The sequence below is a fragment of the Diplodia seriata genome (genome assembly GCF_021436955.1).
Source record: "Diplodia seriata strain FDS-637 chromosome Unknown scaffold_3, whole genome shotgun sequence".
NCBI lineage: Eukaryota > Fungi > Ascomycota > Dothideomycetes > Botryosphaeriales > Botryosphaeriaceae > Diplodia > Diplodia seriata.
Window position 1 is genome coordinate 3,707,702 of NW_027117310.1, and position 19,768 is coordinate 3,727,469.

The 19,768-nt window shown below is 61.7% G+C and overlaps 5 protein-coding genes across 5 annotated transcripts; 4 read left to right on the forward strand and 1 right to left on the reverse strand.

The window, feature by feature from the left end:
* Positions 1 to 1,592: 1,592 nt before the first annotated feature.
* On the reverse strand, positions 1,593 to 2,668 carry DYS1 (Deoxyhypusine synthase; the record flags this gene model as incomplete). The annotated part of the gene is made up of 3 exons (XM_066775267.1): positions 1,593 to 2,441; positions 2,577 to 2,583; positions 2,664 to 2,668. The coding sequence occupies 3 exons, from the start codon at positions 2,666 to 2,668 to the stop codon at positions 1,593 to 1,595; spliced, it is 861 nt and encodes a 286-aa protein (XP_066635386.1).
* Positions 2,669 to 5,944: 3,276 nt separating this feature from the next.
* On the forward strand, positions 5,945 to 11,814 carry SLS55_003804 (uncharacterized protein; the record flags this gene model as incomplete). The annotated part of the gene is made up of 2 exons (XM_066775268.1): positions 5,945 to 5,951; positions 6,329 to 11,814. The coding sequence occupies 2 exons, from the start codon at positions 5,945 to 5,947 to the stop codon at positions 11,812 to 11,814; spliced, it is 5,493 nt and encodes a 1,830-aa protein (XP_066635387.1).
* A 1,603-nt stretch (positions 11,815 to 13,417) lies between these two features.
* On the forward strand, positions 13,418 to 15,052 carry SLS55_003805 (uncharacterized protein; the record flags this gene model as incomplete). Its single annotated transcript, XM_066775269.1, has 2 exons — positions 13,418 to 13,426; positions 13,460 to 15,052. The coding sequence occupies 2 exons, from the start codon at positions 13,418 to 13,420 to the stop codon at positions 15,050 to 15,052; spliced, it is 1,602 nt and encodes a 533-aa protein (XP_066635388.1).
* An 808-nt stretch (positions 15,053 to 15,860) lies between these two features.
* PHO88 (phosphate transporter (Pho88)) lies at positions 15,861 to 16,636 on the forward strand (the record flags this gene model as incomplete). Its single annotated transcript, XM_066775270.1, has 3 exons — positions 15,861 to 15,877; positions 16,031 to 16,170; positions 16,239 to 16,636. 3 exons carry the CDS (start codon positions 15,861 to 15,863, stop codon positions 16,634 to 16,636), a joined length of 555 nt encoding a protein of 184 aa, XP_066635389.1.
* A 942-nt stretch (positions 16,637 to 17,578) lies between these two features.
* On the forward strand, positions 17,579 to 19,513 carry SLS55_003807 (uncharacterized protein; the record flags this gene model as incomplete). Its single annotated transcript, XM_066775271.1, has 2 exons — positions 17,579 to 17,983; positions 18,230 to 19,513. The coding sequence occupies 2 exons, from the start codon at positions 17,579 to 17,581 to the stop codon at positions 19,511 to 19,513; spliced, it is 1,689 nt and encodes a 562-aa protein (XP_066635390.1).
* Positions 19,514 to 19,768: the final 255 nt, after the last annotated feature.

Here is a 19,768-nt window from a genome sequence, read left to right on the forward strand (position 1 = left end):
GTTCCCCAATCGTCGGGGTTGTTTGCTCATTTATGGGTGCCGGTGGTGGAGGCACGGGAGCGTTACCAAGAAAGTCAAGAGATAGAGGGTGACCGCTAGGACGTCCGAAAGTAAAGCTTCCAGGCTGATCCGGAGAGGTGTCCATGGCGTCATGCTCCTCGCGCAGTGTCACGGCAGGCACGCTGGGAGGGCGAGCCGGGTCCAAGGGCGCACCCGGCCGGACCAAGTGTGCGGACAGCTCCTCGGAGCCATCTGTGTCATCCATGTCCGAATCCTCGCTCTCACTCTGCTCGACCCGCGGCGCAGGCGGCAGCGGGTTGTTGTGGTTCATGTCGGCGTCGTCGGGGAAGAGCGGTGGGTGCGCCCGCGGGCTGGTCGGGCTTTGGGGTGCACTCTGCGGGAAGGAGGCGAAGGAAGGCGGTGTCGACGAGCGCTGGCCGAAGAGCAGAGGCGGAGGATCAACGTTGGCGGAGCTTGTTGTAACGCTCATGGTGGTTGAGTCAGGACGGCGCGCGAGCGTCGATGATGCAACAGGCAGACATGCGCTTTTGGCGTCAGCGGGAAAGGAGGAGGAGAGAGCGAGGCGCAGAGGGTGCGGGCGTGGGCGTGGGCGTGGAGAGGGCGCGCGAGTTAGTGTTGGACGCGCGAGGCTGCAGCTGGGGTCATGGGCGCGTTTGAGCTGTGCCAGCTGCAGTTGGGAAGCTCCACGTAAGAAGCCGCATCCGCAGGCCCAGTCGCTACCGCGGTCAAGAATGCTTAAATAATGCACGGCGGCAGGCATCTGCGGCGCGCGCCTCCGCGAGCAGGCAGCGCTGGAATCACAGGCGTGGCATGGCGGCATCCAGCCTCACTTCTCTCTAGGAGCTTTGACCGCCCAGCTCTCGGTCCCGCTGCTAAGACGACATTGGTTAACTCTGAGCTCCACCCGCCGCTCGCCTGATCTGAGCGCGCCCGCACATCCCGGGATGCCGGCCCCCCGCTGCCTGTAGGGCCTGGAGGTCTGCCAGCCAGCGCTGCTTGAAACACAGTTTCCAGAGCGCCCTCAGCCGCCGCGCCGCCCGCCACCTCACCAGGCGTTGCGGGGTCGCCTCAGCCGCATCACCGATGGAGCCACCGTCATCGCTGCACGCTGGTGCCTGCTCAAGGCGGACGCCTGCGCGAGGCTCAACGGATCCTTGCTGTGACGCGTTCCAGGAGGCCGTCTCAGCCCGCGTCCACAAACGATCCGCGCCGACCGTATCATCTCGTTTCATGGACGCCCTCCTGTTCCCCACGCCACAGCACGACGCTATTGTGCACGCTTCCCACCTGGGCAGTTGGATCCAGCACCCTGACCTGCGTAGATGCGAGGCTCGCACGCGCGCAGGTACGTCCAGCTATTGGATCCATCTAACCTACCTGAGTATGTCTGTATGGTGTATAGGTCATCTCCCTGAGGCAGATCTCGGTTCTCTGTCCCCCGCTGTGACGCTTATCGGAGCCGTCGGATTATTATCTCTCCTATGGTATCATTGTGCAACGCGGCTGCGTGCTGACTTTCTATTGGTGACGCCCGCAGCGCCTCATTTCTCCACAGGCGCTCGCTCGCTCCTCTATTTTCTCGGCTTCGCAAACGTCGCCGCTACGATCAGCGGGAACACGACCGTCGCCTCCGCATACACCTTGACACTGTCGCCGTCCGCCTTGATCTTGCCCCAGCTCACAGCCTCATCTGGTCGCGCTCCCGCATCGCTTCCGTCAAACTCCTGCGCCGTGTTGATGTACACCGCGCTCTCCGCTCCGTTGCGCATGAGGTTTGCATTCGCGATGTGGTGCTTCACAATGCCGCCGCCCAAAATGATGATCCCGCTACGCTTCGCCCTGACCGCGATGGTGTTGATCTTGCGAATGTCCTCGACAATGTCGACGCGCAGCTGCTGCGGGCTCGCCTTGAAGGTGTGGAAGTACAGCATGTCTCCGAGCGAGCCGTCGGTCAGCGCCGGACAGAAGACGGGGATGTCGTTCTTCCACGCCCAGTAGTACACGGAACGCTCGTCGTTAATCTCCTTGCCGAGGCGGTGGATCATCTTGCTGGGCGTCCAGTGGACGGGTTCCTCAGAGTCGCGGCTAGCTTCCTGCTCCGCGAGCATGGCGTCCAGGATCGGCACGACCCAATCTTCGAACGCGCAGTAGTTGCTGTTCGGCACAACCAGGTTTCCGATGCGGTTCATGCCCTTGGCGCGAAGCGAGGCGCCTGAGGTCTGGAAAGAGCCCAGGTACGTCGGCGCGAGACATTTGATAAAGTCTTCCTCGACGCCGCCGGCCGTCGTCACAATGGCCGACACGTGCTTGTGCTGCACGAGATAGCGCAACGTCTCGCGCAGGCCCGAGGAAATGAGATTGGATGTGTAGCCAAGGAAGATGGTGGTGCCTTCGCCCGTTTCGGCATCCTTCCAGGCTCGCTATGACGGTGTTAGAACAGGGAAAGCTAGCGACAGGGCAATTTGGCGCACCATGCCCTCAATGACCCTGACAGCCTGGCCAACCGAGGTGGCCTGGAACCCCATGTTCTCCATGCCGGCGACCAGCTCCTCTACGGTAATGCTCTTGCCTGCATAGTCATTGAACTCGATGCCCTTGACCTCCTGCGCGCCCTCGGGCACGGGATCGGAGGCCTTCAGCACGGCATCTGTCGCTCCTGACGGTGCTTGGCCGACTGCAGCACCCTGTGGCGCCGGCGTGGCGCTGCCGGTTTGCGTGCTCATTTTCTTTGTTCGAATAATGATGTGTGGGGTGAGGTCGCGGCGAGCAGTGAAAATCAGACCTGGACCCTCTCCGCGGGGATGACTCGGCAACGCCCGGCCGCGATTGCGATCGCGCGTGTCAGACTCAGAGGCGGCCCGCCGCAGCGCCCTTCCAAGCCGCCAGCGCCGTTGCGCGTCTCTCACACCATTTGCTCAGCCCGCCCTGCGCCGTTGCAGGCAGATGCACGTGACGAGACGCCCTTTCGGCAGCCAGGGATACGAGATCGGTCCGCACGAGATTGAGCGTGGCACACGGGCGGCGGTGCGTGGAGTTGAAGCTTGTTGTCTCGCCGGCTGATTCAGCACGGCGCCCGCAGTAACTAACAAGGCTGATGCATGCTGCACGTATGAGGCACAGGACGGGAGCGGTGGCCCAGAGTGAGATGCAGACACCGTGCTCACTGAGAGCCGTCGTGCCGTCCGGACGAATGCCTCAACTCTCTCCGCAGGACGTGCGCAAGGGCTTTCTGCAGCACGTGGCGCCTTGCCCGATCTCTCCGGGGCGCAGAAGGCGCAGAAGGAATCCCCAGGCGCCACCCTCCCCAGCACCGCTCAGCAGCAGCAGCAGCAGCAGCGACACGTGCATCGATACGCTCGTGCAGCCGCAGCCGTCGCTACTTTCTGCCTGTCGGGCTGGCTGCGGTGCACCTGGCCGCTTGGACTCGGTCCCTCAGTTCAAACGACGTCACGGCTTTGATTGGCGGAACGTTAGCGCATGGCTGATCGCCCACCGCTCCCCTTGTTTTGGGCACTTCACGGGCTGAGAAAGAACAGGGATCCCGCGCCTAGCCCGCCGCACGCATCTGGGTTGAGGTTCTTTCCGACCCCTGACGGGCTGCCGGCTAAGGCGACAGCCTGGCCGGCCGGCGCCCGTCTCTGCTGCACGCGCCCACGCCCTGCACGCTCCGCAGTGAGCACACGCGGGCGAGGCCTGCGACTAGGCCCGGCTGCGCTGCGACGCCCAGGCGGGGGCGCTGACAGACGCCGCGTCCTGCTCGAGAAGGCTGCGGGAGTGCAGGCTGGGGTGACACGCCCTTGATCAATGTTTCAGCGGTGCGGCGGAGGGCTTGGGCTGCGCATAGCATGGGCTAGCTCCAGCCGTCGGGGCTCCCACGCATCATCTTGAAATGGCCAGCCAATGAGCGTCGCGCATGCGGAATGGGGAGCGCAGAGCTTCTGCAAGTGCTCTTCCAGGGCGGTGGAGCGGCCCTAACCCGCAGTCGATTGTGTCCCGGTCCGTTCTTCTCGTCTCACATCTCCTCTCATCTCTTGACAACACTCGCAACAACACCAGCCCAGCACGCGCACCCTCCCGCGCGTCCACCCCCCACCCCGCCTGCCATCGTGATGCGCCAGGCGCAGTGAACGACCGCCATTCTCCTCATCGCCGCCCGTCCTCGCGCCGCAGCAGCCTGCGGAGCCGAGAACCGCCACGTCAAGGCCTCTAGCCAGGGTGCACCGCGACTGCACAGGCGCTCGCCGTCCTGCAGGGCCGCCCGAAGCCCAGCCCGCGCTCAGCAACAGCAGCGCGCCCCGTCCTGTGCCGCTGCAGTGCCGCGGTGCGCGCAAGCAGTCGTCCCCCCAGCGTGTGGAGCCCGGCCTGTCAGGGCGTTGTCACCCGTCAGGCACTTGTCTCTGGTCTCGCCTTCCCTGGGCGATCGGTAAAGGCGCTCGGACACCGCCAAGGCTACCCGCCCGGCTAGTCTATTTTTGAAACGACACTTCGCCGACACCATCCATCTGCATCTCAATCTGCCATCACCGCCATCTGACGTTGGGTACGTATCTGTCGCTGTCTCCGCCCCTGCCGCCCCGCTTTGCTGCGCCTGTCATGAGTGCGTGCCCGCAGTGCGCGGACCCGCGGAACGCTGCCGAGATCGGGCTCCGCCGTCGCGGTACTGGTCCCTCAAAGCTTGGGACGAGCGACCCGGTGACCTTGTTCGGCCTTGCCACCACGATCTGTCCTTTCTCCGCCCTCTTGTTGGGGAATCCACCTCGCCTGTGCGAATTCTTTTCCATGAGTCGGCCAGCAAGGGCGCACTCCCTTCCCATTCACCTCTTACCTGCCGCCTGCATGACAATGCCGATCCCTGTCTGATCGCACTGCGCCACCCGACCTTCTTAAACGCCTCATCACGCCCTTCACTCACCTTGCCCCACCTTCGCTTCGTCGAAGACTCTTTTCAACATGTTGCTAACGTGGTTCTTCACAACCGTAGGTGCTCTGCGCCCGAAACTCATGCTGGCTGGCGCTTAGGGTTTAAACTTGGAAATCAGCTCGCCAGCGAAAGGGAAGGAGGATAGGATGTCCTCCAGATATCCTAACGACTCCCGGTACACATCGCGTGATCGAACGCCTCCACGATACACCGACCGACGAGCGTCTACGTACAGCTCCAGCTTCACCCCCAGGAACGACGATTCCAGCAGCGGAAGGCCTTACCCGGATTCCATCAGTGGTTCAGCGTCCAGAGACGTTCCCCGTGGCCCAAAGGCGTTATCGGACTCAACCCGAGGGCCGCCACCTGGAGGAAGCGCCTCCGTGCCCGCCGGACCGCGAGGCCGAGGATTCGGAGGCCGTTCTGAGTATCGTGAGTTGCGAGATGCACCTCCGCTGAGTGACGGAAGAGGGGGATCTTCGTGGCGTGGCGGCGACAGGGATCGGCATTTTGATCGGCGAGACAGACCGCTCTCGCCACGTGCACGTTCTCCGGGACGGGACTCTCGAGACTCGCGCGATTCGCGGGATTTTGGCCCCCGGGAGCTGGACATTGATCGCGCTCGCAGAAGCGCGAGAGATGGCCCTCCATCGGCGGGGTCCAACTACTCGGACCCTCCATCCAGCGGTTTTGGATTCCACGGACGCGGTGGATTCAGCGGTCGTGGTCGGGGAAGAGGCGATTGGGACAATCGCGGACGTGGGCGAGGATCTTTCGCCGACGACCGTAACTCGTTCCGACCAAGGAGCAGGTCTCCGCGTCCAAGGTGGGAAAAGGAACCGTCTCGAGATGACCGAATCAGCGATCGTAGGGATGACCGGAGGTTTGACCGTCGTGACGATGACCGGCCATTCTATAGAGACGATCGCGAGGTCGATAGATACAAACGCGATCCCGTGTCTTCACGAGACGCGGACATTCGGCGGGCAAGTGTGGCTCATGATGGCCGGTACTCCAGTGCGGCGAGTTCCACGTCTCACCAAAGTCCACGACACCCATCCATATCTGGTCATGGCGGTGGCGTGGATCGCGCAAGCACGTCAGACCTTCCGAGGGAACTACTCCCTGGTCGGCGCGCCTCTGTCGCACAAGAGCCTGTGTCAGCCAAGGACAAGCCTGACTACATAGCAGCACGTGCAGAGGCTTCCAGAGATCGATATGGCCCACGAGCATCTTCTCCGCCCCCACAAGCTCCGCAGGTGCCTGCGTTCGGGTCGGTCTCGTCATTCCAAAAACCGGCCACGACTTTCACCACCCCAACCTCGAACGTCTGGAGACCTCCGCAACCTGCACAACCGCCCACCCCTGCGTCAGGCGTGCCTTCAGGACCCAAGATTCCCCCGAGTGCTCCCAAGGCCTTATCAGCTGTTCCCCCAACTGCGCCAACGGGCCCCAAGGCTACTCGCGTTGCGGAGAAGCCTACTGTCGAGAAACCTGCTTCTGAAATACAGCAGCCTACCCCCTCCACGGCCGAACAGTCTAAGCCAAAGCTTGAGAACGGCTCTTCTGCGCCAAGCCAAGTTCCGGCTCCGCCCTCAGGGCCCTCTGCCGAGCAGCAAGACGTAGCGCCTCGCTCTCGTCCTCCTTCGCCGCCTATTGCACCCCCTACTGGCCCAGCAGCTCTTCAAGCCCGCCTACCCATCCCAGGTCCTCCCACTGGCCCCCGGGGTCTTGTTTCGCCACAGCAACCCCACAGTCGCCTTGTCCCTCCCCCCGTCGTTCCGCCTCGTGATGGTCCTCCTGCTGCAAATATACCGCTTGGACCGCGAGCATCGGGTCCATTCAGCACGTCTCCGCGAGGACCTAATGCCGGCCTCGGTCCAGGTCCTGCCATTCCTACAGGGCCCAAAGCTGACCGTGGTCCTCCTGTTGCGCCTCGGGCCGCTCTCTTCCCACAGGCTGAAAGACAGCCGATTAATGCACCGAGAGCTCCGATGATGGGAATTCCCGGCAGGAATCTGCAGTGGATCCGGCCTGATGCTCCCCGGTATAGTCGGGGTCTTGGGCCTGTTGTTCCTGCAAAACGGGACGTCGACGGCGACGAGAAAGACAAGTACACTCCGAACAGACCCAGGTCCCCCGCATTCGCCGTTGGTTCTCCAGTCAGTGGACCTGTGACGCCAACGTCCTCGGCGCATGATACCGGGTCAGTCCGCCGTAAGTCTGCCAGCGAGATCAGGTCCCGTGATGAGGCCCCGGAGACGCTTAGCGCCAGACGAAATTCCGCATTTGCATTTTCCGAGTCGAACATCAAGGCAGAGCGACATTCAACCACACCTCAACCGTTGGATCCCCAGGCGCGTGAATCACAGTCTGATGAAGCTAGCGAAGATGATGATGAAATGGATTTGGACGATGAATTCTTCAGCCAGAAGACAAGATACGAACGCGAGAAGGTTCGCCTCGAGTCGCGTTTGAAAAACTTGGAAGACCGAAGCTTCCGCTGCAGCAGCCCTCTGAAGAAGCTGCTGCGACTGTCTCGTATCAGCATGGCTGATCTTCCTCGTTCCGCACCCGCCCCTGTAGCTGAGGTATCATCAGTTACCGAGAAGCCCCATGGAAACAAGGAGCTTGAGAAGATGGATCAGGATTTGCACTCTCCATCTTCCTCTCTGAACGGGCCGGTGGTGGGACCGCTGGACGAAAAGGAGGAGAAGGCGTCCCCAGTGTCAGCGCAGCCTGAATCCAAGGCCGAGCCTCCCAAGCTCCCCACTCCGAAAGCTGAAGAGTCGGAAGACGTTGAGATGGGTGAAGCCGGCGCGGTCGAAGAGGCCGATGGTGGGATCCAAAGTGCTTCTAACAGCGAGGATGAATCCATCACCGAAGCCGATCTTCACTCTTTACCGTATCTCAACCGTGGCCCACCGACACCGCTTTCTGATCCTGATCAAGAGAACACTGGTCTCAGAACAAACATCATGGCTGCAATCAAGCACAAACTCTTCAACAATATCCGCGCCGAGCAAGAATTCCAAGGTACAGCTCTGCAGGTGTTCCGGATGCAATATCACAACTGGGGGTTTGAGTCAGCTCATAGGGAGAAAGACGCCGCTGTGCGCGAGGAAAAAGAGAAGACAGAAGAGCAAGAAACAGCGGTATCTCCAAGTGAAACCAGCACCACAGGGCCCGCTCATAGACAACGTCACGTTACCGATTACGACCTCGAAAACATTCTTGCTGAGTCCAGAAGGATGGAGGAAGAGCGGATAGAAAAGCAGAGGAGAGAGGAGGAAGCAAGCAGAAACCCTTTCTCCAACGGACAGGCTCCGATTCCGGACATGCTGCCGGATGACGAACTCGAGAGGCGGAAGTTCGTCAACACCAACCGCCTCCGTGAGCCCAGCAAGGGAATACTTACTTTTGGTTTCGAGCCTCCTGAGGATGACTTCTCGCCGGAGGAGCACAAGAAACTGGTCACAGCTTACCTGCAGACGCCCAAGGACTGGGGCGAGATCGCCAAGGCTCTTCCCAACCGCAACTTCCGGGAATGCATCAACCACTACTACGCTACGAAGTGGAATGGAGAGTACAAGCCCCCGACTGGCCGTCGCAAAGCCAAGCGAAGGGCCGGAATCCCCAAGGGGAGGAAGATCGCAATCCCGTTTGCCAGCACCGACCAGGTCGATGGTGAAGATGGTGCTATCGCTACCACCACGGAAAGAGGTCGACCTCGACGCGCTGCAGCGCCCACATTCGGCGACAGGGAGGTCCAAGATGATCACGCTACCCCGGTTCCGACTCCTGGACGCCAAAGGGGTGCATCGACAAGAGGAGAGACGGTCGAGCCGAGCACCGAAAAGCCTGTCAAGCGCCAGCGTGTCGCGAAGGAAAAGGGCACGAAGAGGGGACGTGCGGCCCAGCAGCTTGCTCCTGCCCCGTCGGCGTCTCCTCAGAAGATGGACAAGGACTTTTACCCAGGCGAAGGGGCCATTGATCCAAGCAGAGTCCCTCGAACCGAGGAAGAAGCAGCATTACTCGCCCGTCTGCCGTCTGTCCAACCTGAGATTGCTGGTCAATTCGGCGAAGCTGCGTTCCAGGTGCCTCAGCCAGCAGCACCGGTCCCCGAAAGACCGAAGGGTCGTGGCGCCGGTTCTCGTGCTGGTGGCATGTCTAGCTACTGGTCTGTGAACGAGTCCACTGATTTCCGCAATTATCTAGGGTATTTCGGTACAGACTTCCACGCGATCGCGAAGCGGATGGGGACTAAAACGGCGGCGATGGTCAAGAATGAGTATTTCCGAAAGACCGACTCTGGCAATCATCCTGAGCTTGTTGAGATTGCACAAGCCGCAGATGACAGGCGGAGCCGCGGCGAGGATATTGGTCCCCCGCCGCCTCCAACAGCCTCCACCAAGCGTCGTTATGACACTACTCAACCGGCCATCCCCCGCACTCTAGCCCCCACTCCTGCTGAGATCGTGGACATCAAGCAGTCTCCTCCTGCTGCTGACCTGCCTGCTCGAACAGCATCTCCGCATGTTCAAACGGGATCTCGATTCCCACCGCTCGCCCAAGCTAGTCCCGCGCTGTCGGCGTCTACCCCTCCGACCTCCATCATTGCGTCCACAAGTGTGCCGGCGCCGAGCAGCCACGCGTCCGCTTATGGGAAGCCGGCGCAGCATGAGATGCCAGGTCCTCGCCGCGGCTTTTTCTCGCAGCGTGAACCCTCGAGGGCTCCCCTAGTGCAGAACGACCTGAGGCAACCGCCGCCCGAAGCACCTAGAGATGTCCACGCGGAACACCACCACCACAGACGGCAGTATAGCCAGGGCCTAGCTGGAGCTCAGCAGCTACACGACCCGCGATACCTGCGTATGTCTGCTGAGCAACGCGAGCGTGAAGCTCAAGTGGCGCAGCAGCAAGAGATTTACGGCTCATCAGCTGCCGCGCATCACCCGCTTTACAGAACCAGTGTCCCGCCTCAGCTGCCCCAACAAAGGGGCTCAGAGCCGCCTTCAGAACCAAGACCCGGGCAGGTCCAGCAGGGTGCTTTTTCGCGCACGGCACCGCAACTCCGCCATCTCACCGAGACGCCTAGCCAGCTGCCGATCGCTCAACCACCCGGTCGGGTCTCGAGGCATGTGTCTCCAAAGAGGGAAGAAAGTCAACAGCCGTACGCTCCAACGCCTCAGCCCCCTGTCCAGGCTACGCCACGTATGGCGGCGGCGGCGGCGGCGGAGCCTCGGAAGACATCGAACTTGGCAGATCTACTCAACCCTGCACCTTCCGAGCCGCCAAAGCCCAAGGAGCAGAAACCGGCAGTTGATGATCGAGCGAGTGTGCTTCCCCACGAGCGACCATATTCGGCACAAGGAAGACCCATTCACCAGACCACCGCTCCGCCACCACCGCCGCCCGTCACCATGTCGAGTTCCTCGCCGGCCTACCATAGGAGGGAGATTTTCACGGAGTCGCCGGCGCCCAACAGCCCATTCGCCAGACAAGCCTACATTCAGCAGCAGCAGCAACAGCAGCAACAGCAAATGCAAGCACCACCGCAGCGCCGTCCCATGGAGGTACCTGCCCGTGAACAGTCCCAACCGCCTGCATCACGGGATCCTTGGGCGAGGGGACCTGCCTATTCGCAGCCTCCACCCCCGGTATCTCAGACAAGCTCGCCACATCCAGCAGCCCTCCAGCAGCCGCAGGCACCGCTTCCAATCGATGGGCGTCAACAGTACGCCAGCAATCACCGGGCCGCTCTTAGCCAGTTGAACACTTCAGCTCAGCCTCGAAACGTCCATTCTCCAACTCCGTCACACACGCCGCACCACTCGCGCACGCCTTCCTATACCCACGCGCAACCGTCTCGTCAACAAGCGCCGACACCTTTGCAGTCCATCCCCGCTGCGCCTAGCCCGGCGCGAGAAAACCCGGGCCCAGTCCTTGCCCCCAATCCTTACGTGCAAATGACGCCGCCGCAGACAATCCAGCAACTAGTGCCTCAACCACAAGTCCAACAGCAAGCCCAACGCAACGAACAAGCCGTCATCCAAAACCGCACCTTGTCCTACGCCCAGCCACAGAGCCAAGCGTATGAGAACATGATTGAGCGCGAGCGTGCCATTCGTATCGCTGAGCAGCGCGATCGCGAGGATCAAATGAGACGCGAGCATGAAGCCCAGGCCCAACTCCAGGCTGCACAGCACCACAGCCGAAGCACTTCTTTCGCGCAATCGCACTACATGCGTCAGCCAACCCCAAGCCAGGCTGACCATGCTGCTTCCCGCTTCACTTCTGCCGGACCTGTAGTGCCTCCGCCGTCAACTCGCAATTCGGCACATACCCCCACTGCGCACATGGGCTACCCGCCGCCGCCGCCGCCGACCGCGCCGGCACATCACGGTCTGCCCACGACACAAGATCACACGCATGGGCATGGCTTCCCCGGTCAAGCACCTTCGGCCAGTCAGCGCGGGATGGAAGCCATCATGCGGCGCGAGCAGGAAACGGCGATACGGCGCGAACAGGAAACGGCGTTGCGCCGCCAGCAAGAAGCCGCCGCGGCGCAGCATCAACAGGTTCAGGCCCAGGCGCACGCGCACGCGCAAGCTCACCGCGAGCACCGGTACCGCGAAGAGGTTGCGGCGCAGCAGCAGCGCGGGGAGCAGATTCGCAGGCAACACGAGGAGGCCGTCGTCCGGGATCGCATCGACCGCGATCGCGCCGCCGAGCGCGATCGAATGGATCGGGAGTACATTGAGAGGGATAGGCAAAGGAGGGAGCGCGAGGAGTGGGATCGGCAGCAGGGGAGGAACATTTTCGGAGGCTCGAGGAACGAGAGGGGCGGGCTTTTCGGCCCGAACCGATGAAGAAGGGAAACTGAATGGTGGGGAGGGGAAAAGTGAACATACACTGAGGCACATGGCTGCCAATCTCCTTGTCTTGATTTTCCTTGTTCTTTTTTTTTTGGTGGAGGCAAAGTCTTCTTCGGTCATGTAAGGGATGATGACTTTGAATGGGTCGCAGACGGCTGAAGGGGGGATATGAAGGTAAAAGAGAAGAAGAAGAAGGAGAAGATGTATGCAAGAGGGATGGCTTGTTTAAATGGACCCGCGGATGTCGCAGGGCTGCCTCTCTCGCAACCGAGCTACTGTTTATTGTATTGTTTTACTTTTTTTTTTTCTTCTTCTTTTGATTTGTTGATGCTGCCGCTGCTGCTCTCTTGAAGATAATGACCCCAGATACCAAAGAAAAATTCCTCTGCTTCCTGGCGTGTGGGGGCGATGTGTGGGTGTTGTAGTACCTAGGTTTCTTGGCTTGGCTTTTTTGGGTGGGTCGCCCGGGCTTCTTGTTGCTGTTGTATGTATGTAATTATTCACTGTTATACCATTTGTTATGTAACTGTATCTTCTTCTGCCGCTTGGGTTTTTGGTTGTCTTGTCTTTGGTCCGTGGTTTTTGGGTTGCACGGGTGCTGGTTTGTTGGAGTGATGGATGAGTCTTTGGTTGTGCTTTTCCTGCTGCGTTCATTGTCGAAAAGGCGGAGTGGAGGGACGGCTTGGTTTGCTCGGAGAAAGTAAATACGATGAAAGGATGTAAACGGCTTCTGCATATAGTATGAATTTTTTCCCATCTACTTGTGTCGTGTGTATGTACATTTTGCAAGTCCGCATGGTCAATTGGAATTCCTGTTTGCTGGGAACTGCCCCTGATAGGTCGAAGTGTCTACCCAATCACCTCTGTGACATGAGTACCAGCCATTGAGTAGAACACGCGATGGTTCTTAGTGGTGTTCCGCGGGTATTGTGTGTATGGTCCTACCGCAGTGCTGTCTATCATCCTGAACGCTTTGCAGGTGGGATTGGCTGTGGAGTTTTGGTAAAGCTCACTATCACTTAATGGCCTTCTCGTATGGGGAGGCATAAGAGAGAAGCGGACGCTAAGCTGATGTCACAGCGGGTGACAGATAAAATTGACCCGGCCCTCTGCAACGGTACCACTCTTTCCCACGTAGGCAGTCGAATCCAACATCCGGACGAGAATGTGACTTTTCACTCAGCGCTGCCGTGCACGTGACTTCCAATGTTTGGTCGGCTGCATGAGGTGCTTCCTCGCTTGGTAACCATAAATACTGCCAGACGTACTCCACCTTTTCTTCCTCCACAACCCCACAAGCCGGCACACCACAGTGCCGGCGCCAGCGACCTTCGACAACGCTGCAACTCTCCAGCAACCTCGACCTTCCGTCCTCCTCCCGCGCCCACAAGCTCAACCTACCTGCGTTCCACCACGCGCCACGCGCCACGCGCCTCGGCCTCGTCAGTGGCAGACACCCAGCTCCTCAGCGCGACAGCCCAAGAAAAAAAAAAAATCCACCCACCACCATTTGCCACCGCGTGGGCTCCCGTAGCCACTCACTCCAGCTTAGGTCGCGACCATGGCGCTTCCGACGCAGCCCCAGCTCACCGCCGACATGCACAACGTGACCAACGACATGCACGACGTCTCCCTCGAGGAGAAGGAGAAGACGACGACGCAACGACGCGCCGCAGATGCGCCAGGTCCTCTCAACGGAAGCAGCCACGGCAAGGGTGCCGCCCAGCAGCTTATTCCGCCGCAGGAGCAGCAGCAGCAACACCACGAGCAGAGCCAGCAGCACCCGTCGTCCCTCGTTGCCCAGCAGCTGCCGCCCAACCTCACTCTGCACAGCTTCACCCTGCCGATCCGTGGCGCCGTACCCTCCGGCGAGGACAATGACAGCAGCAACAAGTTCACCTCCACACCCGCGGTAGCAGCACCAGCACCAGCTCACAACAACAACGCCGACGCCAACGAAGACGACGACCAAGCCAACAACCACAACAACAACCACAACGCCCCCACCTCCTCCACCTTAACGCTCTCATACAGCGCCGCCCGCTACCACGCCATGCAAACCGCCGCCTTAAGGGACAACAACGCCTCTTCCAATCGGTTGACGGTCGAGGACGTCGCCGATGAGCGGGAGTTGAGACGGTTCTTCGATGCGGGGGGGAGGGCGGAGATGCTGCCGGACTTCGTCGGCGCCAGCTTCCAGTTCGTCGGCGGCAGAGACTTCCCCGGCGGCAGCTTCGTCGACGGCAGCTTCCAGTTCGTCGTCGGCGGCAGGGCGGCGACGACGACGCGGCCCGCCATCGTGCAGGTGCCCTTTGACGACGACGGCAACGAACAACCCCCCCGCCGCACCCCCCAAGCCCCCGCCTCCGCCTCCGCCGCATTCACCGCACCACCCCACACACCACTCCATCCGCCCCCCGGCCAACACACGGCCACCACCCTCGCCGACGCCTTCGCCCGCGCCGCCGTCCACCTCGGCATCGACGACGCCGACCGCGAGCGGGAGATCAGCCAGCTCCTCACCCGGCTGCCGCGGCGCCCGGCCGACGGCGCCGTCGACCCGGCTCACCGCGACCAGCTGGCGCGGCGCGGCATGGCGCTCGTCGGGCCGCGCGGGTGGAGCGTCGTCGCGTACGTCGCGGACGGCGCGGCGGAGGGCGGGAGGAGGGAGGTCGAGGTGCATGCGCCGAGGGGGGCGTTGGATCGTTTTTGGGCAGAGGGGCAGAGGAAGGCGAGGAGGGAGGAGGTGAGGGAGAGGCGGAGGGGGAAGAGGGAGGTGAGGCAGAGGCAGGCGAGGCTGGGGGTTGATGAAGAGGGGATGGTGAAGGTGGTGGGGGAGGAGGAGGAGATGGAGGGGGTGGTGCAGGGGGGTGGTGGTGGTGGTGGTGGAGGTGGTGGTGGCTTGTCGCGTGCTGCGGCGAAGAGGGCGAGGAAGAGGGCTAGGAGGTTGCGGGCGGAGGAGGCGGGGTTGCAGGCGGAAGAGGCTGATGCTGGTGCTGCTGGTGCTGCTGGTGGTGCTGGTGGTGCTGCTGGGGAGAGGGGCGAGGGCGATTCGATGGATGTTGAGAGCGCTCCTCCGGTGGTTGGCCGTCGTCCGATGCGCGCTTCCAAGGTGCGAGCCGAGGTGCGAGCCGAGCAGGCAAGGGTGGCTGGACTGATTATGGAGGCTGCTAAGGATGAAGAGCGCAAGATGGATAGCCCGTACAGCCTTCGGGGATGGGGAAAGAACTAGCGGATGGTGGGAAAGCTAGATGATGGGAAGTACGGAGGGAGACAATGCGGGTGACAAAAGAAAGTGGCCATCCCACAGATAGTGCATGATATTCATGGGTAGTTGAATACAAGATCCAGACGTGGATATAAGTTCTCGATGCGCATTTTTACGTCCATTTCGGCCAGCAGTAGACGCTTTCGCTCCGAGAGATGCGGGCTTTCATGGAAGATTGGATAGGACATATTGTTGGAAAGAGACAGATATGAAAGAGCGTGTCATACTTATCTTCTGACGGCACGAGGCGTCGGTTGTATGGAGGTATCTTCGGTGGTGGGCGGGAGAGGAACCCGCGCATGGCTCGACGCTTGCTCTTGAGGAGAAAGAATTCTTTGACTCTATCGGTCCATGGAAGGGAGTTCCGAGAGATCCGGGGACTAGAGATGATGCGGTCCATGGGCTTATTCGAACACAATATCCGACTGGCGCCCGAAGATCTTGTTCCCTGGATCGTGTGAGTACTACATGGACGTTGCCGTGGTTGAGCTCGGCAGAGGCAAGAAATGGATGGAAGTTGCGGGAGATGAGGTGCGCAAGAGTGGGCGGAGGTGGGAGAGAGGCGGTGGCGGGCGGTGAGACTAGCCCGGGCTTGGCCATGCAGTTGGTCGAGCGCGGGCCCTCTAGATCTGCAACGTTGCCTTCCTCTCGTCGCCGCAGCCCGTCAACAGGAATAAATCTCCTCCACCGGCGTGTCCTCTTCCTCGTCGTCTCCGTCACCTCTTCCTCCACGACCGACTCCGCGACTCCCGACGTCCCCGCAGCCGCCACCATGGTCAACCCCCAGATGTAAGTTTGCGCAAATCTTCGACGCCGACCACGAGAGAGAATGCCTGCTAACAAGCGCGCCTGCCTACAGTACCAACCTCGCCATCATCTTGTACGCCTTCCCCGTGCACCCGCGCCCTTCCGCGCGCCTTCCTAACGTTGCGTGTTTTGCAGGGTGATGATGCAGGTGTCGAAGCGCATCCCGTTCGATGACCCGAACGTGCTCAACGGCGTGCGCGCCCTGTACGTGGTGTCCAACATCATCATCGCGGCCGTCTACTTCTACGTGAAGACGTCGATCGACAAGAAGAAGGGTACGTCCGGCTTGAATGAGCCAAGAAACGAAGGGGGCAAAGGGCTGACGGGGAGACGCGACAAACAGACATGACGGTCCTCAAGTACGTGGAGCCGGCGCCGCCGGGCAGCGGCGAGGAGCCCAAGGCGGTGACGACGACGGTGCACGCGTACGACACGGCGCAGCTCAAGCAGCTGTACAAGGCGCAGATGATGGGCGTGGGCATGATGGCGGTGATGCACTTCTACTTCAAGTACACCAACCCGCTGCTCATCCAGAGCATCATCCCGCTCAAGGGCGCCTTCGAGGGCAACCTGGTCAAGATCCACCTGCTCGGCAACCCCGCGTCGGGCGACCTCAAGCGCCCGTTCAAGGCGGGCGGCGGCCTCATGGGCGCCATGGCCGGCGCCGGCGAGATCAAGACGGACAAGAAGAGCATCGAGCAGGCCGAGCGTGCCGGCCGCGGCGGCGCCAAGGAGGAGTAGACGCGCGACGGGAAGATTGCATGCGCGGATCGCCGACTATTATGACGAGAGCGGCAGGGGGAATGGGGTTATTGTTCATGCTGGCTTCGGGCGCGACAGCCCAGCCCTAGCCTTCGCAAAAAATACAACTTTGTCGCGCCAACGCTTCCATTACGTCGGCACATGAGATGAAATGCACACACACACACAGACGTCTACCCCGCACTCGGCTCCGCAGCGCAGCATGGTTGGAGACGACGTTTCAGGCAGGTCTGATGGGCGGCAGCAGCTGGCCCTTGCCCCCTGACGCGTTCATCAGGCCTTGCAGCAGGAGGAAGGGGGGTGCGCGCGGCGGAACCCAGGACGCGGCGCCAGGAACGAACGGGATCGGCTCGCCTGATGATGAAGGATCTCAGCGTCATCTCCCGCTCGCCCCCCAGCCAACGTCCAAGGCGAAGCTAAGAATAAACTTAAACAACACCGGCCCTGCGACCTCAATTTGCCATCCTCCCGCCCTGCATCCATCGAATTGAGCCTGCGCGTCACCAGCGTCCCACCCGCCCGTCCCCGCTTCCTTCGCATCGGAAGACGAGCTGCCTAGTAGCTGCTCCGCTGGCGACGGCCACATTGATTGCGCCGAGCTCCGTCGGGCAACACAACCAACGGTCACGCCCAACCGCTCCTTCAAGGGTAAGCAATATAAGCGCCCTCCCACGTCATTGCGCGATGGTGATGTTGAAAGAAACCTGTCCGCAGCAGTCCCACATTTCTCCCTACGCAACCCGGGAAGAAACGGGGGAGAGGAAAAGCATCTTAATTGTGTAATAATAATAACAACAACAACAACAAACAAACAACCCCCGACCTCGCACCCACGCACACCATCACTCGGACACACCACCCTCCAAAGGAAAGCAAGCCCCAGCCGCGCCGCATAGGCCAAAAGAAAGTCCCACCCAAACCATGGCCGCCTCCGCCGCACCACCAACAGACGACCCCTTCGCCAAAGCCGCAGCCGCCGCATCATCAACCTCGCTCCCAACGGGCGCCATCACGGGCACCGGCGCCCCGCTCGTCACCTTCCACCGCCTCCCCGCGCGCTACCCGTACCCGCCGCGCCCCTGCTCGTCGTCGTCGACGACGACGGCGGCGTCGATATACCAGACGACGCCGCCGGCGCACCACGTCGTCAGCAACGGGAGCGTCACCGGCTTCCGCAACCCGTGGCCGTCGTTTGTTGAGGGTGGTGGTGGTAAGGGTGGCGGCGGCCACAAGGGCGGCAGCGCGGGGGTCGTGCACGCGCGGTTTTTGTCGCGCGAGAGGAAGTATGTCCCCGTGCCGTCGAAGAAGGAGGAGCTTGTGCAGGTGGTGAGGCCGGATTGGGGGTGGGGAGGAGGAGGGGGAGGTTGTTGCGGTGGGGGGATGGAAGAGGGGGGGATCAGGCCGGTCACGAGGGGGGGTGGTGGTGGTGGTGACGAGGTGGGGGGTTTTGGGAAGGAGATTGGTGGTGGTGGTGGTGGTGGTGGTGGTGGGAATGATGGCGGCGGCGGCAAGGGTTTTGGGGAAAAGATGGGGAATGGGGGTGGTGGTGAAAGGAATCCGAACGCGACGAAGATGAAGGCGACGTGGATCGGGCATGCGTCGTGGCTGCTCGAGACGGGGGTGAAGCGCAAGGCACCGATCTGGACGCCGTCGATCACGCTGACCGGGATGGATGACGCCGGGAAGGTCACGACGAAGATGCTGGACTTGAAGTCCGACGACGAAGAGGAGGAGGACAGCGACGATGACTCGTTGTCTTCCTCGTCGACTTCGCCCGGAGGCCCCGACGACAAAAAAGGCCACTCGGCCGAAAAGAAGGAAACGGGCGGCGGCAAGGACAAGAGCCGGAAGAAAAAGCAGAAGAAGGAGCCGGCGGTCGAGCGCGGGCTGCGCATCCTCTGCGACCCCGTCTTCAGCGCGCGCATGTCGCCCGTCCGCTTCGCGGGCCCGAAGCGCTTCACGCCGCCGCCGTGCGCGCTGTCGGACCTGCCGGACCCGGTCGACGTGGTAATCATCAGCCATGACCACTACGACCACCTCGACGCGCCGACGATCCGCTTCCTCGTCGACCGCGAGCGCAAGCGCCAGCACCGGCTCAAGTCGGGCCGCGGCATCCTGTTCCTGTGCGGGCTGGGCGTGGGGCGGCACCTGCAGGGCATGGGGGTGCGCGAGGAGGAAATCGTCGAGCTGGACTGGTGGGAGGGCGTGCGGGTGGCGGCGCGCGGCGTCAAGGGCGCGGCGGCGCGCGTGGTGGCGACGCCCAGCCAGCACTTCAGCGGGCGCGGCGTGTGGGACGCGGGCAAGGCGCTGTGGTGCTCGTGGGTGGTCGAGGAGGTCGGGCTCAACGAGGCGACGGCGGACGACGACGAAGATCTCCCCAGCGAGCAGCAGAAGCGCGCCAACGACGCGCAGGACGCGGCCACGGGAGGCGGGCCCCGCCGCCTCTTCTTCGCCGGCGACACGGGCTACCGATCCGTCCCGCCCGCCGTCGTCAGTGGCGGTGCCGCCGCCGACCCCGACGCCCTCGCCCGCCTGCCCCGCTGCCCGGCGTTTACGGAAATTGGCCAGCTGTACGGCCCGTTCGATCTTGCGCTGTTGCCCATCGGCTGCTACTCGCCGCGCGCGCTGCTGTCGCCCGTCCACGCGGCGCCCGAGGACTCGGTCTGCATGCACAAAGACCTGCAGAGCAGGCGCAGCGTCGCCATGCACTACGGCACCGTGCGCATGCCGCTGAGCGAGCAGTACGAGGACGTGCGCGAGCCGCCGAGGCGGTGGAGGGAGGCCGCCGAGAGGGACGGGTTGAGGTGGGGCGTGGATGTGGATGTGTGCATGATTGGCGAGACGGTGCTGGTGTAGTGTAGCTGGGTGTGTGTTTGTCGTTGGCGATACTGGGAGAGGAAATGGGGTTTTGACGGGCGTATATATTAGAGGGGTCGCTCGTACGCAACACATGTGCGAGTCGCGGTAAGAAGGAATGAGGGATCCTGAGAAGGGAAACGGAACAGAACAGGCGGAAAGAGATGGGGAGGGCGATTGATCGATTGGCGGGGCCGTTGTAATTGAGATTACCTACCAGCCTCTGGTGCTGGACCATCGAGAACGAACTACACC